The sequence below is a fragment of the Orbicella franksi genome, chromosome 10, assembly GCF_964199315.1.
Source record: "Orbicella franksi chromosome 10, jaOrbFran1.1, whole genome shotgun sequence".
NCBI classification, from domain to species: Eukaryota; Metazoa; Cnidaria; class Anthozoa; order Scleractinia; family Merulinidae; genus Orbicella; species Orbicella franksi.
In genome coordinates this window covers 14,700,191-14,712,719 of record NC_138154.1, presented here as the reverse complement: position 1 = coordinate 14,712,719, position 12,529 = coordinate 14,700,191, and the positions used below count along the sequence as shown (strand labels likewise).

General features: G+C 40.5%; 2 protein-coding genes across 2 annotated transcripts in view; both read left to right on the top strand.

The window, feature by feature from the left end:
* LOC145500342 (glutamate receptor ionotropic, kainate 2-like) overlaps positions 1-12,529 on the top strand; it is a 230,248-nt gene that overhangs the window by 173,825 nt on the left and 43,894 nt on the right. The gene's annotated exons all lie outside the window — the stretch shown is intronic.
* LOC145500358 (beta-1,4-N-acetylgalactosaminyltransferase 3-like) lies at positions 819-12,475 on the top strand. The gene is made up of 4 exons (XM_081479872.1): positions 819-3,366; positions 9,066-9,585; positions 9,758-9,902; positions 11,034-12,475. Exons 1-4 carry the CDS (start codon positions 2,291-2,293, stop codon positions 11,180-11,182), a joined length of 1,890 nt encoding a protein of 629 aa, XP_081335998.1. The 5' UTR covers positions 819-2,290; the 3' UTR covers positions 11,183-12,475.

Here is a 12,529-nt window from a genome sequence, read left to right as displayed (position 1 = left end):
TTTGCCGGAAAAGCGACGCTTCGAGGGCAAATACGTAGCAAATTTTCAAGGGGCAACTATCAGACCGATAGTTAATTCCGAGACATATAAAGACTCTATTGTCTTTATTGTTCACCACTAGTAGTCGAAGCACTCGTATTCTTATTGTTAAATCGAACTAACTCGTGAAAGTTTGAAAGATTCCGAAAAAGCTGTGGAAACACTTGCCTGCGGCCCGTGTTCCCACAGCATTTCTCGTTCTCCCAAACTTCACTCGTGTTTTAATGACTGTAGAAACACGGACAATGTTTTGTTTTTCTTAAAGAGAGGAAGGACGAGAAAAATACTTTCCGATGCTTTTTCTGCTTTTCAGTATTGCAGCCGTTAATGTCATTTGTTATACCTCCCAACTCAAATATGTTTTCCGATTGGAGGAGAACACAAACAACAACTTGATTACCTTCGACACGTACGTGATCAGGTCGTGAACATTGAGGGTCTCGGTGGAAAACAAAACTAAATGTTTCCCTTTGGCCAGTCACGCTTTTATTAAAATGCCGATTGCACAATCTTCTCAGTATATTTAAACCAGATTTGAGTTCGTGCGGTGAAAGATAATTTCTCCAGCTTTGTATTCTGTGTTAAAAACGGCTTGGAAGCTGTGAATTCCAATTTTCCAATTGGAATAGCTATAGCATAGATATTTACGTTTGTGAAAAAAAATTTTGTCGCCGACTTTGCATGGCATTACCATCTGCTTTCGGATTTCACTGTTCATACTTTCAAAAGAATATAAATATCTCGGTAAGAAAAGGTTAGCTTATAGCAACACCGCCACACGTCACCTGCCATAACCCCGCTAATTTTACAGTCAAAATATCGGGAAAGTATGTAAATTTTAGTTTTTTATTCTTTTGTTATGTCAAAGTATAGTAACTATGGTCAAAGGTTATCAACTTTACGCATTTCACCCACAACGGTGAAAATGTTGTGCACTTCCAACTCTGTCCCATGGGGAAAAACAGGCATGCGATGGTTCATTAGGTTTCAAAACATGTCAGGTTCTATTATAAGGGCACTCCCCGTCAAGGTAGTCTCCTCCGCAGCCGTTTTTTGGGATGTCACGCAACGCTCCCCCCAAAGAAACGGCTGCTCACATCCGAACCACATTCTTTTCCTTTTGTGTTTGTGGTTTGTTTGCGCTCTGTTGAACAGACCAATCACATAATAGCAAAGTGTGAATGACGTAAGCTTTCGCGCGAAAAGGTCTGCGGTGCGAACACGCGAGGGATTTCTGGTTTTTGTTTCACGCCGCACGTCGCCAAAAATAGGCGGTGTTCGCAGGTTACGATCATGACGGACGAAAAAAATTGTAAATGAAAGTCCTAAGTACAAGTGCTTCATGTGGGAATTAGCAAGGAGTGACAGGCCTGCACAACTTCTAACAGTGGAAACTTTTGTACCATGTAATATATGACCCCTTTATAGTTTTGCTCTTACGAGTATGTCTTTTAGGGATTTACCTCTTTTATACGATATTAGTGGTGGCTCTTTGAAAATTTGCCGTAGAGAAGGCTGATTTTGTATCAAGTGCCATTTTTCCATTAAAACATTTTTGAGGTTGGGCACTGATGGTTGATATTGTGTTACAAAAGGCAAGAGTTCTTTCCGGCTTTCATGTTTTTGTCTTAGTGCCGATTCCCTTTCTGTGAATTTAATATCTGAAAGGAGTGTTTCGATCAGATTTTTTGGATAACCTCTAGCAAGGAGACGTGATTTGAATTTGTAAATGTTCTCTTCGAAACACTCCTTTCAGATATTAAATTCACAGAAAGGGAATCGGCGCTAAGACAAAAACATGAAAGCCGGAAAGAACTCTTGCCTTTTGTAACACAATATCAACCATCAGTGCCCAACCTCAAAAATGTTTTAATGGAAAAATGGCACTTGATACAAAATCAGCCTTCTCTACGGCAAATTTTCAAAAAGCCACCACTAATATCGTATAAAAGAGGTAAATCCCTAAAAGACATACTCGTAAGAGCAAAACTATAAAGGGGTCATATATTACATGGTACAAAAGTTTCCATTGTTAGAAGTTGTGCAGGCCTGTCACTCCTTGCTAATTCCTACTGTTTCTTTGGGGGGAGCGTTGCGTGACATCCCAAAAAACGGCTGCGGGGGAGACTACGTCAAGGGTCATCGTTAAGGCTATGCCTGGTGTACGTTTACAATTTAACATTAGCATAAAACGTAATATTTAAACTTGGTGAATAATTTGACCAGCACAGAACGCATCACTTCACTACCCATGGCCTTTGGAGTGTTTGGAAACCTTCTTCGATTACGGAGACTAAAGAGATTTGGCAAGCTATCAGTTTTCGTGCTTTTAACCTTTTCAATCTCGTATTTCGTCTTCATCTTTCCTAAACACAGTCAAAATGATGGTGGCGGCGCTAGTGGTAGACACCAAGAAGCACGTGTGCGCGTACATTTAGATGGCGACATTGAGCCCAGGTTAAATGTTCGCATTTGGCGATCGGTGTGTGGTCCGAATTTGGCGAATTTACGACGGTCGCCGTTTTTTCCACGTTACCCCGATGAGGAAAAGTTAATGACAACTGACTTATTTCAGATTGAAGACGGCAGAGCGGATTATGGACAGCAACTTTTCGGGTATTTACACCCGGCAAAGAGTGGATCATACCGCTTTGCGATAGCCTCCGACGATTCATCAGAGTTGTGGCTCAGTCCAAGTGAATTTCCCGAAGAGAAATTAATGATTGCCGGTGTGTTTACCAATGAAAGTGCAGCGTGGACGCAAAAGAACCAACTGGATAAATATCCTGAACAACTTTCGAATGACGTGAAACTTCGCGGAGGAAAACGCTATTACATCGAAGTAATTCATAAACAAGGTTCTGGCGACGGATTTGTGCAAGTTTTTTGGAAACGGTCTAGCGGTGCAGATTTCAAAGTGATCAGTTCCGAATACCTATCGAGGTATTCGAACCGATCGAACAACACCCAGGTTACGGGGAAAAAAGAGTCGGCCCATACCGTGCTTTCAGTGCAGAATCACCATGAATACAAACTGAAATCCAACAGAACAAGCAATGAATACCGGAAGCTCTATTCACTGCCTTTGATTCCCAAAGATAGTTATCTACCAACATGTGATTACAAGACAAGTTTTGTGTCAAGTGACAACATCTATCGGTACGAAGGTCAGAAATTGGTTTCTGAATCGAATGTTTTCCCTGATGATGACACAAGCATGGGCGATCCGGGCTTTGTTTGGAACCGGCACAACCGTTTTGCCGATAAAGAAGTGATTCACTCGGTTGTGAATAAAATGGTGACTTCTCTTCGTCAAAGCACCTCCAAGTAAGTTTAGAACAGGGTTTCTTTATTTATGTAAATCTTCATTTGATATATTTATTTAAAAATTCATATGAACTCGTGTAACCGGTTTACACGGCGTTCACCAGTTAGTGTAATTGTTACTGTAATTAACTCTCAACCTCCATAATGAATAAATGTTTACTTTTCCACTTGGTATCATAGACTTTTCTTAAGTATCATAAGTATTTAAATTCAGCCTTGCCAACCTCGTTTTTAAATTGAAAATTCAAAGGAATTTTTACACTCAAATGAGTTAAGTGAGGCCAGTTTAAATGCATATACAAAAGAAAAAGAATTTAAATTGGCAGCCATTTATGAAAAGGTTCTATACCAAGTGGTCCAAGTGGAAAGATAAACTTTCTCTCGACTCTCTGGCAACTCCAAACACGGGGAAAAAATTCGTTACTTTCTGTTTAGTTCATGGATTATGATATTGCTAACAATGTAAACCGTAGCGGAGTCGGTATCGCAAAAGGTCTCTTCGTAAGACTGAAGCAAATAATGTCTTGTTGCTTTCGAGAACACCATTCACTGTAGTGACATTGTTTTGGCGCGGTATTGCGCTTTGTCAGTCAAGCCTTTTAGGGTGCGAGTACGACTATCAACAAAGAGAGCTGAGACATCTTACAAGCGTTAGTCCCCTTCGCAGTATTTCACGCGGTGAAAGTCACGCGAAAAACATTCACATTTTCCAGGTAGACGTTCACACCCAGGCTTCCTCACTTTCGCAGCCGTTACGTCGTCACGCAACACTTCTCTCTGTAGCTTCCAAAGTCTGTTCAATCTATAACGATTTAATGTCATTACGCAACTATAACAAAGATTTTGGTCGTTTTCCCATAAATTCGTTATAGCGGGGTTTCCTTTATCACAGACGTCCGTCATAGCGAACAGTAAACTGATTCGGTTAACTCTATTTTTCTCGGTTCCGACCTCATACCCCGTCAAGTCTCCCGTTCATTACTGCTCTTTGCGCCAGTAGGCGCATAAGGCTGAAGACGTTTTGCGCTGGCGTCCGGTTTTCCCGTGTTTTTAGCCGCGCGTTCAGCGATCGAATAAAATACGAGGGCTGTGACCAATCTGTGTTGCCACCCAATTCAGACTGCGTGATGATTCATTTGGGAGGTTACAATTGTGCAATTTGTCCCACGCAACTGATTGCATGGAAGTATGTAAAAAGAAGACAATTGCACAATTGTAACCTCCCAAATGAATCATCACCTGATCTGAATTGGGTGGCAACAAGGATGCAAACACGTTATGCGAATCCGTCCGAATCCAGGTATAAGACGTGCGAAATTTATATGTTGAGAACTTGTCAGCTCAATAGCGTCTTTCGTTTGGAAACCCGTGCATTTTGAATTATCTATCAATTTTTTTTTACTTTTGAGAAAGTGGGTAAAATCTAGCTAAAAATAGTTTAATTGAGAACAACAACAAAAAAAATTAAGATATCAACTGGGGCGAGTGAAATAAAATTTTTAACGAGGTTTGTGGAACGAGATTTTATGACATTTTCAGCTGAAAAATGTGATCGATCTCACAGTTGTTACTAGCTTGCGAACAGGCTCCCGGTTAGTTTTAGAGCGAGCTAGCCGAGTGTAGTATAGGGCGAGCGGGACGAGCCGAAAGCGGTCTGGTGACGAGAGAGTGCACGGGGCGCTCGCGGATTCACGCTCCGACTCCCACTCGCTTCGCTCACGGAATCACGCTTTCGCTCGCCGAATTTTTTTCCGCCCTCGCCGGGAGCCTGTTCGCAGGCTAAGTTGTTACGAGATCATTCCTGTCTTTTCCTATCTAGCACAACTGAAAACACCTTTTAAGGATGTGATAAGAAATTTTCTTGTTTCTTTGCGGCCGTATTTGATTCCTTAGTGAAATATTTGTTTTCGGTGTCGGGCTATTTTTACTAGCTTTTCTCGTTATCGTTATTTCAAAGGTATCACAACAACTGTTAACAAAAATATCTTACTGCATACAACGGGGATACGCTCAACCTCGTTCCCAGTGTCTCTTTTCTTCCCGCTCTCCAGGAGGAGACCCTGAGAACGAGGTTGGGATACGCTCGCTGTGACTGTTTTGTCTTATTCCTCAAACTGGAAAATATTAATGCGCATGAGCAGAAAAATATTTGCAGTGTTAATGACTCTGTTAACGTTATCTGGGAATGAGCAATTATTTGCCCATGACGTCGTAGTTTCTCCACCAATCAGAAAGGAGCGAAAAATCAGTCGAATGATCGTGCAATTATTCCAGATTTCATTCTGTAGAAAGCTGCAGAAACATTCAGCTAAGGAGTGAAGTACATTACTTGCAAAAGATTTTAGACTATGTTAATTTCGAACAAAAAGGTGTCCGAAAAGAAAAACGTCCGAAATTATAAGCGTCCGAAATATTTACAGTACAGTATAAAACTTTCAAATAGCTCCAAAGCCGCTAGTTTCCCTCATGGAGCGGACTCTAGTTGAGATACGAACGACTAGATAGAATTTTTTATTTTCCCGTCGGTGTATCCGTAAAACTTCGAAGTTGCAGACTGAAACTTTCACTTTCACAGATGTTGTTTCAGTTTAAAACTTGTTTTGTAGGCGCAAATTTACGTTAGCTTTGTTTTAGCAAAGTGTCCGAAATTTTTGTCCAAAATTTGTCCGAAGTAAGGTAAAAAGTGTCCGAAAATTAAACATGCGATGTTTCGTTATAACGATTCCTCGAGTGTGTTTTGGTATATTATATCCCAGTCCTGTTGTTTTAAAAAATATCTTATTTGGCACTTGATAAGGGACCGTTCATTTTTTATGAGGGAGGGGGGGCTGGTGGGATTTGGGAAGCACCATTTAAAAATCGCATGACCCCCCCTCAGCTTACCAATTTTTTCATATGCCCCCCCCTTATAGCGGTAATTTTTTGGGATGACCCCCCCCAAAAAAAAAATTGAACAAACAATATTTAGATTTCAACTTTTTTAATATTTCTCTATTATCCCCCTACTTCACGTTATTGTGCTCACTATGAAGACAAAATTAGAATCCCTATACTACAGAGAGCTGTTGTTTAAAAAACAAATCAAAAGAAAGAGAAATCAATTTCGGATCTCCTAGTTATGGCTCGCCCTGAGCGTGTGGCATTTGGCCTCTCATTGGCATCTTCCTCATCTGAATTGATGAATGCAAGAATGACGTCACTTGAGTCATCTTCTCCCCCAGAGTCAATGGCATCACTGTCATACTCATCATTGTCACTTCCATCCGTTTCACTGCTGTCAGCACTTGCCCTGTTGTCATTTTGTGTCAATGTCCTGGCATTTCTCAGTGTTGGTTGGCCAGCTCTGAGAGGACTCTTCTGCTGCAAGCATGAATGTCTTACAATTGCCTTTACTTTCTCACTCTTGCTGCGTTTCAAATGCTGCTTCAGCCCGTGGTGGTTCAAGTACTTGTTTAGTTCTGGAACACGGAGCTTTTTAAGCTTGGTTAGATCTTCGCACAACTCAGTACAAGGATAATCCTCCTGTGATTTATCTTTTGCGTCCCTACTTAACTTTGCCTTTTCTCCTGCTCTCTTTTTCCTTTTTAATTCCAGCACTTCAAGATGCTGAAGATAATCCACCACAAACTTTGATTTGACAATAAACTTATCTGCAAACAGAGCAACGCTCTCTGGGTCAGATAAAACCAGCCTGCCACTTCCATGCTCTTTCTTCGCTTGGACCCTTAGCTGCCAGTCATCTGGATCACGCCCTTCTTTTGGGGTCTTCTGGTAGGAGAGGTAGTGGTATTCCGGTAGGCAGGAATGGTCAGGAACTGGTTTAGGGTATCTTTCTATGGGTGGTCCAGTCCATTCACAACAAAGAGAACAAATTTCTCCTTCCTTTTCTTGACAGGACAACTTTAGAAACTCCCTGTAGTTCTCCCCCTCCTCATAGTGCTCATTCATAAACTTCTCAATCTTACGGAAGTAACAGTGGCCTGGAACAGAGTCTTTCCTTGCTCCTGCATTGTGATACTGAACCAAGTACAAAGTGTTGTGAGAAAACTGGAAATCTGTTGATGTGTTGTGTGAAACACATTGTTACATTTAATTTACAGATGTCTTCATTTGGAAGGTTTTTCCCTCTACTCTAGTGACAGGCATGTATAAATGTTGCCCTGTGCAGGTAGAACAAAAAGCTATGAGTGTTCTCAAATCTTGCAAATAGTGGATTACTTTTTATAAATTTTAGCATACTTGTTATGGTTTAAATTTATCTATGGTTTAAAATTTCTTAATTTTCAATGTCTCAAGTTCATTGTCATAATTCAGAACAAAGAGAAATGAAAATCCAATTGGTTTGAAAATTTTAGCCAAAACTAAATTTAAACCATAACATACCCATGAAGGGCTTTTCCAATCGGGAAAAGAGTGCATTACTACATGAGCATCATGAAAGAGGCTCATTCCAAAATGCGCAATAATGGCGAAAGCGACAAGTCGTTTAAGAAAAGGTTTACAGCTGAACGATCCAGGCAGTTTGACATCTTACAAGCAAAAGAAGCAATCTTTCTAAGTGCGGAAGGCTGTTCAGAAAGGGCGAGTGAGTTTTCCATGCCAGGGTACCAGTTGAAGCCCAGTGATGGACGAAAACTGAACTTCTCCATCAAAGAGCACAGAGCAATGGTGGAAAAGTTGAATGTCATATTGAAAGATGTAAAGGAACACGATTCCACACTCTTTCAGTCCAATTGGCTTGCTTTGAAGCAGGGCGAAGAATTTGCCCACAGTTTTAATGTAAAACAAATCAAATGTATAGAAGCTAAGTTGACGAAGGTCACGCAGGACGTGGAAGCACTAGAAAATAAGAAGAGCAATTATAACAGCATATTCAAGGGCATACTCAAACAGCACATCAACAAAAGGAGAAGGAAAAAAGAAAACCGCAGAAAGTCAAATGAAAGAAAGAGGAAGCGGACTGAAAACAACGTCCTACGAGTTTATGGAATCTGTGTTGGAAACCTGCTAGGAAATGATTTTCCAAAATGCCTTGTGTACCCTCCTAGAACGGCCGTCCCGGAACAGTGTATTAAAGTTGTGGATGTTGCCACGTCGTTATTTAGAAGAGATGGGCCATACATCGCACAGCTCTTGGAAGGGAATTATTTCACCAATGCTGCAAGAAGCAGAATCACCACAAACCTTGACCAGGAAGTCAGAGATTATGTTTACACCTTCATGTACCCTGAAGAGTACACTATGACGGAAAGCATTGCTGCTTCTTGCAGCATTGGTGAAAGAGACTCCCATAGCAGCACAAGCGGCAACGAAGAACTCGACGACAGCGAAGATGAAGATGAGTGCCAGTGAAAGTTGCATTCGAAAATAAGTGTTAAATACTTCTTTTCAGTAGCTACAAATGCTTTTTGTCGCCAAACGTTTTTTTAAAGCAGAAGGAGAGTTTGTAATAAATTTGTATCCTGCCCTCTATGTTTATTCTATAGCAATTTTTTTGATATTCAAACATTGCCATTTTAAAGTTTTACTGAAATATTTCACATGACCCCCCCTTTTTCCCTTATTTTTTTGGGATGGCCCCCCCTCGAAAGCCATTTTTTTTCGCATGGCCCCCCCCCAATTCCCACCAGCCCCCCCTACCTTATAAAAAATGAACGGTCCCTAAAGACGCTGAGTGATTTGTCTCGTTTCCTTTCCAGGGATTTCTTTTTAAAGAGAATCCACAAAGTTACGCAGAAGTCTGATCCAGTTTATGGTGATCGCTTCTCTGTCGACGTGGAAGTTGGTTTACAGCATAGCATGAAATCATTTCGCTTGTCAGAGCACGTCTATCAGAAGAAGGGAAGTGACAAGTTGTGTTTTCCAGAAGGAATCAACTGGAACAGCACAGCTACGGTGTACTTCATACTTCCTGTCAAAGACCAAGGACGATGGGTCTATCATTTTATCAATGAACTCACTGTTGCCAGCTTATTAACCGGTGATACGAACTTCCACGTCATCGTTGTGGACTTTGAAAGTCAGGATATCGACATGGACAAAGCGTTTAACACTCCTCTGTTCCGCAGCAGACACACCATTGTTAACATGACGGGTAAATTTTACAAGACACTCGCGCTAAACGAGGCTGTCGCGCGTGTTCCAAGCGAACATGATCTACTGTTTCTGTACGATCTTCACATCGATGTTCCTGTGGACATCATGGACAGCGTCAGAAAGGTTCGTGACTAAGATTCTTGAGCAGTGTAAATGATTACTTAGTGATTTATCGCTCGACGTATTGATCAAAATCTCAAATCGTTTCGATTGCGCATAAAGAAGATACTATATTTTTTATGTTATTTTTGCTCTTACACTGACATGATCAGGTTTCTTCTGATTCATCTTTCAGAATACTATTGAGGGACGAATTGCTTATTTCCCTGTGGTTGGTCGCCTCAACTGCGAGAGTACGTATGCGGATCACAGGGGCTTCTGGCAAATGAATGGTTTTGGCTTGCTTAGTATATACAAGTCTGACTGGACAAAGTTTGGTGGTAAGTGGAAAAAAAGCGAGCTCGCTCACAGATGTTACTAGCCGTTGCTTGTATCATCACGCAACGCTTTTCCCTCACTAATCAGTGACGACCCTAAGTAACGGCTACCAGGGCGACTATCCTGGATGTACAACGAACATTTTGTGTCGTCGCCTTTTGGAAATAACGGTGAACATATTTCCGGTCACAGCAGAATAGTTTTTTTTTTAACAAAAATGACATTATGAGAAGTTGATTAGCCTAGCCTTCCGCGAGTGTGGAGCACTGAGATTTTTCGTGTTCTTTTGTCTTTAATAAAAAAAAATTACAATTTCCTCGATTGTGATTGGTTCAAAAAACTCCTATGTTCCACTAATTCACTTGCCGAGTTGTTATGGGACAGTTTGTTATGGGACAGTTTGTTACTGGACAGTCTGTTATCGGACAGTTCAATAAGCCAATCACATTCAAAGTTGTAGTTACGTGCGTGCGCGCGCGCTTGCTTTTGTGTTTTTCGCGCCTAATTGCCGGTAGGAGGCGCGATGGCCTTAGGATGTTTACGTCTCCTTTTTAGGTATTTTAATGCAAGTTTTCCCGTGCTTTCATAGCTTGGCTATTCTTCTTTTCTCGGAAATCGTAATTTTTATGATTAATTGGTAATAAGACTTCGTGTCGTCCAATTCGGTCTGTAATCATATTCGTGTGCGGTCGTCCGATTTTGTTATCACTCTTATGATAACAGATCAAATTGGACTCCACTCAGTCGTATTACCATTACTTATCAATTCATTGGGATATGAAGAAAGTTTGTCGTCCAATCCTCCTTAGGAAAAAAGATGGCGGCTGTACATTTTACCACGATACCATGCGATCCTTGCACAGTCCATAAAGTACAAGTAAAGTTTTATTTTTGCAATATTTGTTCCAGTGATTACGACATTGTGCAAGTTAGTTTTAAAGGCTCTATAGCTTTTCTGTACATTTTTATGAGCGAGAAGTTTAAGTTGAACTTTCGTACGCTAAGAATTATGGGTAAATGTTCCAGTAACCATCTTTTTCCTACGGAGTTGTATTTGTATTTTTCATATTTGTTAATTTTTCTTTAGCTGTGTTTGACAGTTTCCCAACTTCAATTCATTTTTCTCCCCAAAGGAATGAACGCCAAGGAATTCAGATACAAATGGGGCGGGGAGGACTGGGATCTACTTGACCGAGTATTGAACGCCAAGTTGGAAGTGGAACGAATCAAGTACCCAGGCCTCTATCATCATTATCACAACAAAGAAAAGATTTGGAGTTAACGTACTGTGCAACCGCGCCTGGATCGTTTGGAAGCTTCTGTGGACTACGTACCTCTCATACCATCTCCCCGTTGTCACTTATTCCGCGGAACAATAAATTTGGGTGTCCAATCACTTAAATGATTTCAACGAGCATCAAATTTGACTGATGTGGAGCTGTTGTGAGGTATGAAGACGTGTTTGCTGGCGAACACGGTCTTGGGGAGAAAATTAATGAGCAATGAACAACAAACATACCAATTGGAAATATAAGTTAATGGAAATCCAAAAACGATTTTGAATTACTGTAAATTGTGCGCGTACAAAATATTTATCACTATGTCATGAAAACTTGCCAGGACCGGAAGAAAAAGAAATCACGGACCTATTTGTGGTGTTTGCCTACCTGGAGTGTCTCAAGGTAATCAACTCGATTTGCCGTTGCGGAGAAACAGAACCGCACCTTGTGATAGATCTCCGAGACAAGAGATAGTCCGGGGGACGAACTTCAGGCTGAGCGAGGTGTATACAATAAAGCAGAGGGCAAATGCACTACAGTTCGTTAAAGGAGCTGAGTTACGTCATTTTCAGTTAAAAATAGTACTTTGCTAAGATAGAAAAACACCAAACAGATAGGAACAAACCATAAAGGAACAAGGATGGTTAAGGATGGAGAAGATTTAAACGGATTAAAAGCGACGAACTTGTAAATTTAGGGTCGATTTTTCAAGATGTCCAAACCGTGACATAGCTCCTTAAACGACTTGCTGAAAACGAATTCCGTGCTCAGTCAAAAAGAAAAAAAAAAAAAAAACCTTTTGGGCAAGAATTAGGTTTATTTATAATGATGATTACGCAGTCTATAATGTTATTTTAGATATTTTCGTTATTCGATGCAACTGCAATGTTTTGCACCGCCATCTTACATGACAGCGCACAAGAATTAAGCTGGAGTTACTGGACGTTATTATTTTAAAGCCAAGACTTTTCTTAAGATTTTTTAATATTATCTACCTCATCTATACAAGGTGGCTCGTAAATCGAAACTAGGGTCTTGATACTATATTTAAGTTTATGGTCCATCAAATGTTTTTTAATAGATTTAGCGGGGACATTAGAACCCCACGGTATGAATAGACACGATGAATCGTAAAACTTGTAACCTACGTAGACCCGTTTTATCCCTACTTTATTTAGTTTGTTTTGTTCGTCATTTCCGCCACTCGTTTTAGTTACTAAACATGTGTTACATCCACCACTATATAATATCGTAATTTTATTTTATAATTCAATAAAATCGAAATCTGAAGAAGGCTGGTCTGGCCAGCTGAAGTATTGTTTTAAATATACGACGTTGTGTCAGCCTTG

Bases quoted from the DNA above. Each gene is read 5' to 3' on its own strand.
- LOC145500358 (XM_081479872.1), top strand. From the start codon at position 2,291: ATGGCCTTTGGAGTGTTTGGAAACCTTCTTCGATTACGGAGACTAAAG. The intron at 3,367-9,065 runs GTAAGTTTAGAA...TTTCCTTTCCAG, and splicing joins CTTCGTCAAAGCACCTCCAA to GGATTTCTTTTTAAAGAGAA. The intron at 9,586-9,757 runs GTTCGTGACTAA...TTCATCTTTCAG, and splicing joins TCATGGACAGCGTCAGAAAG to AATACTATTGAGGGACGAAT.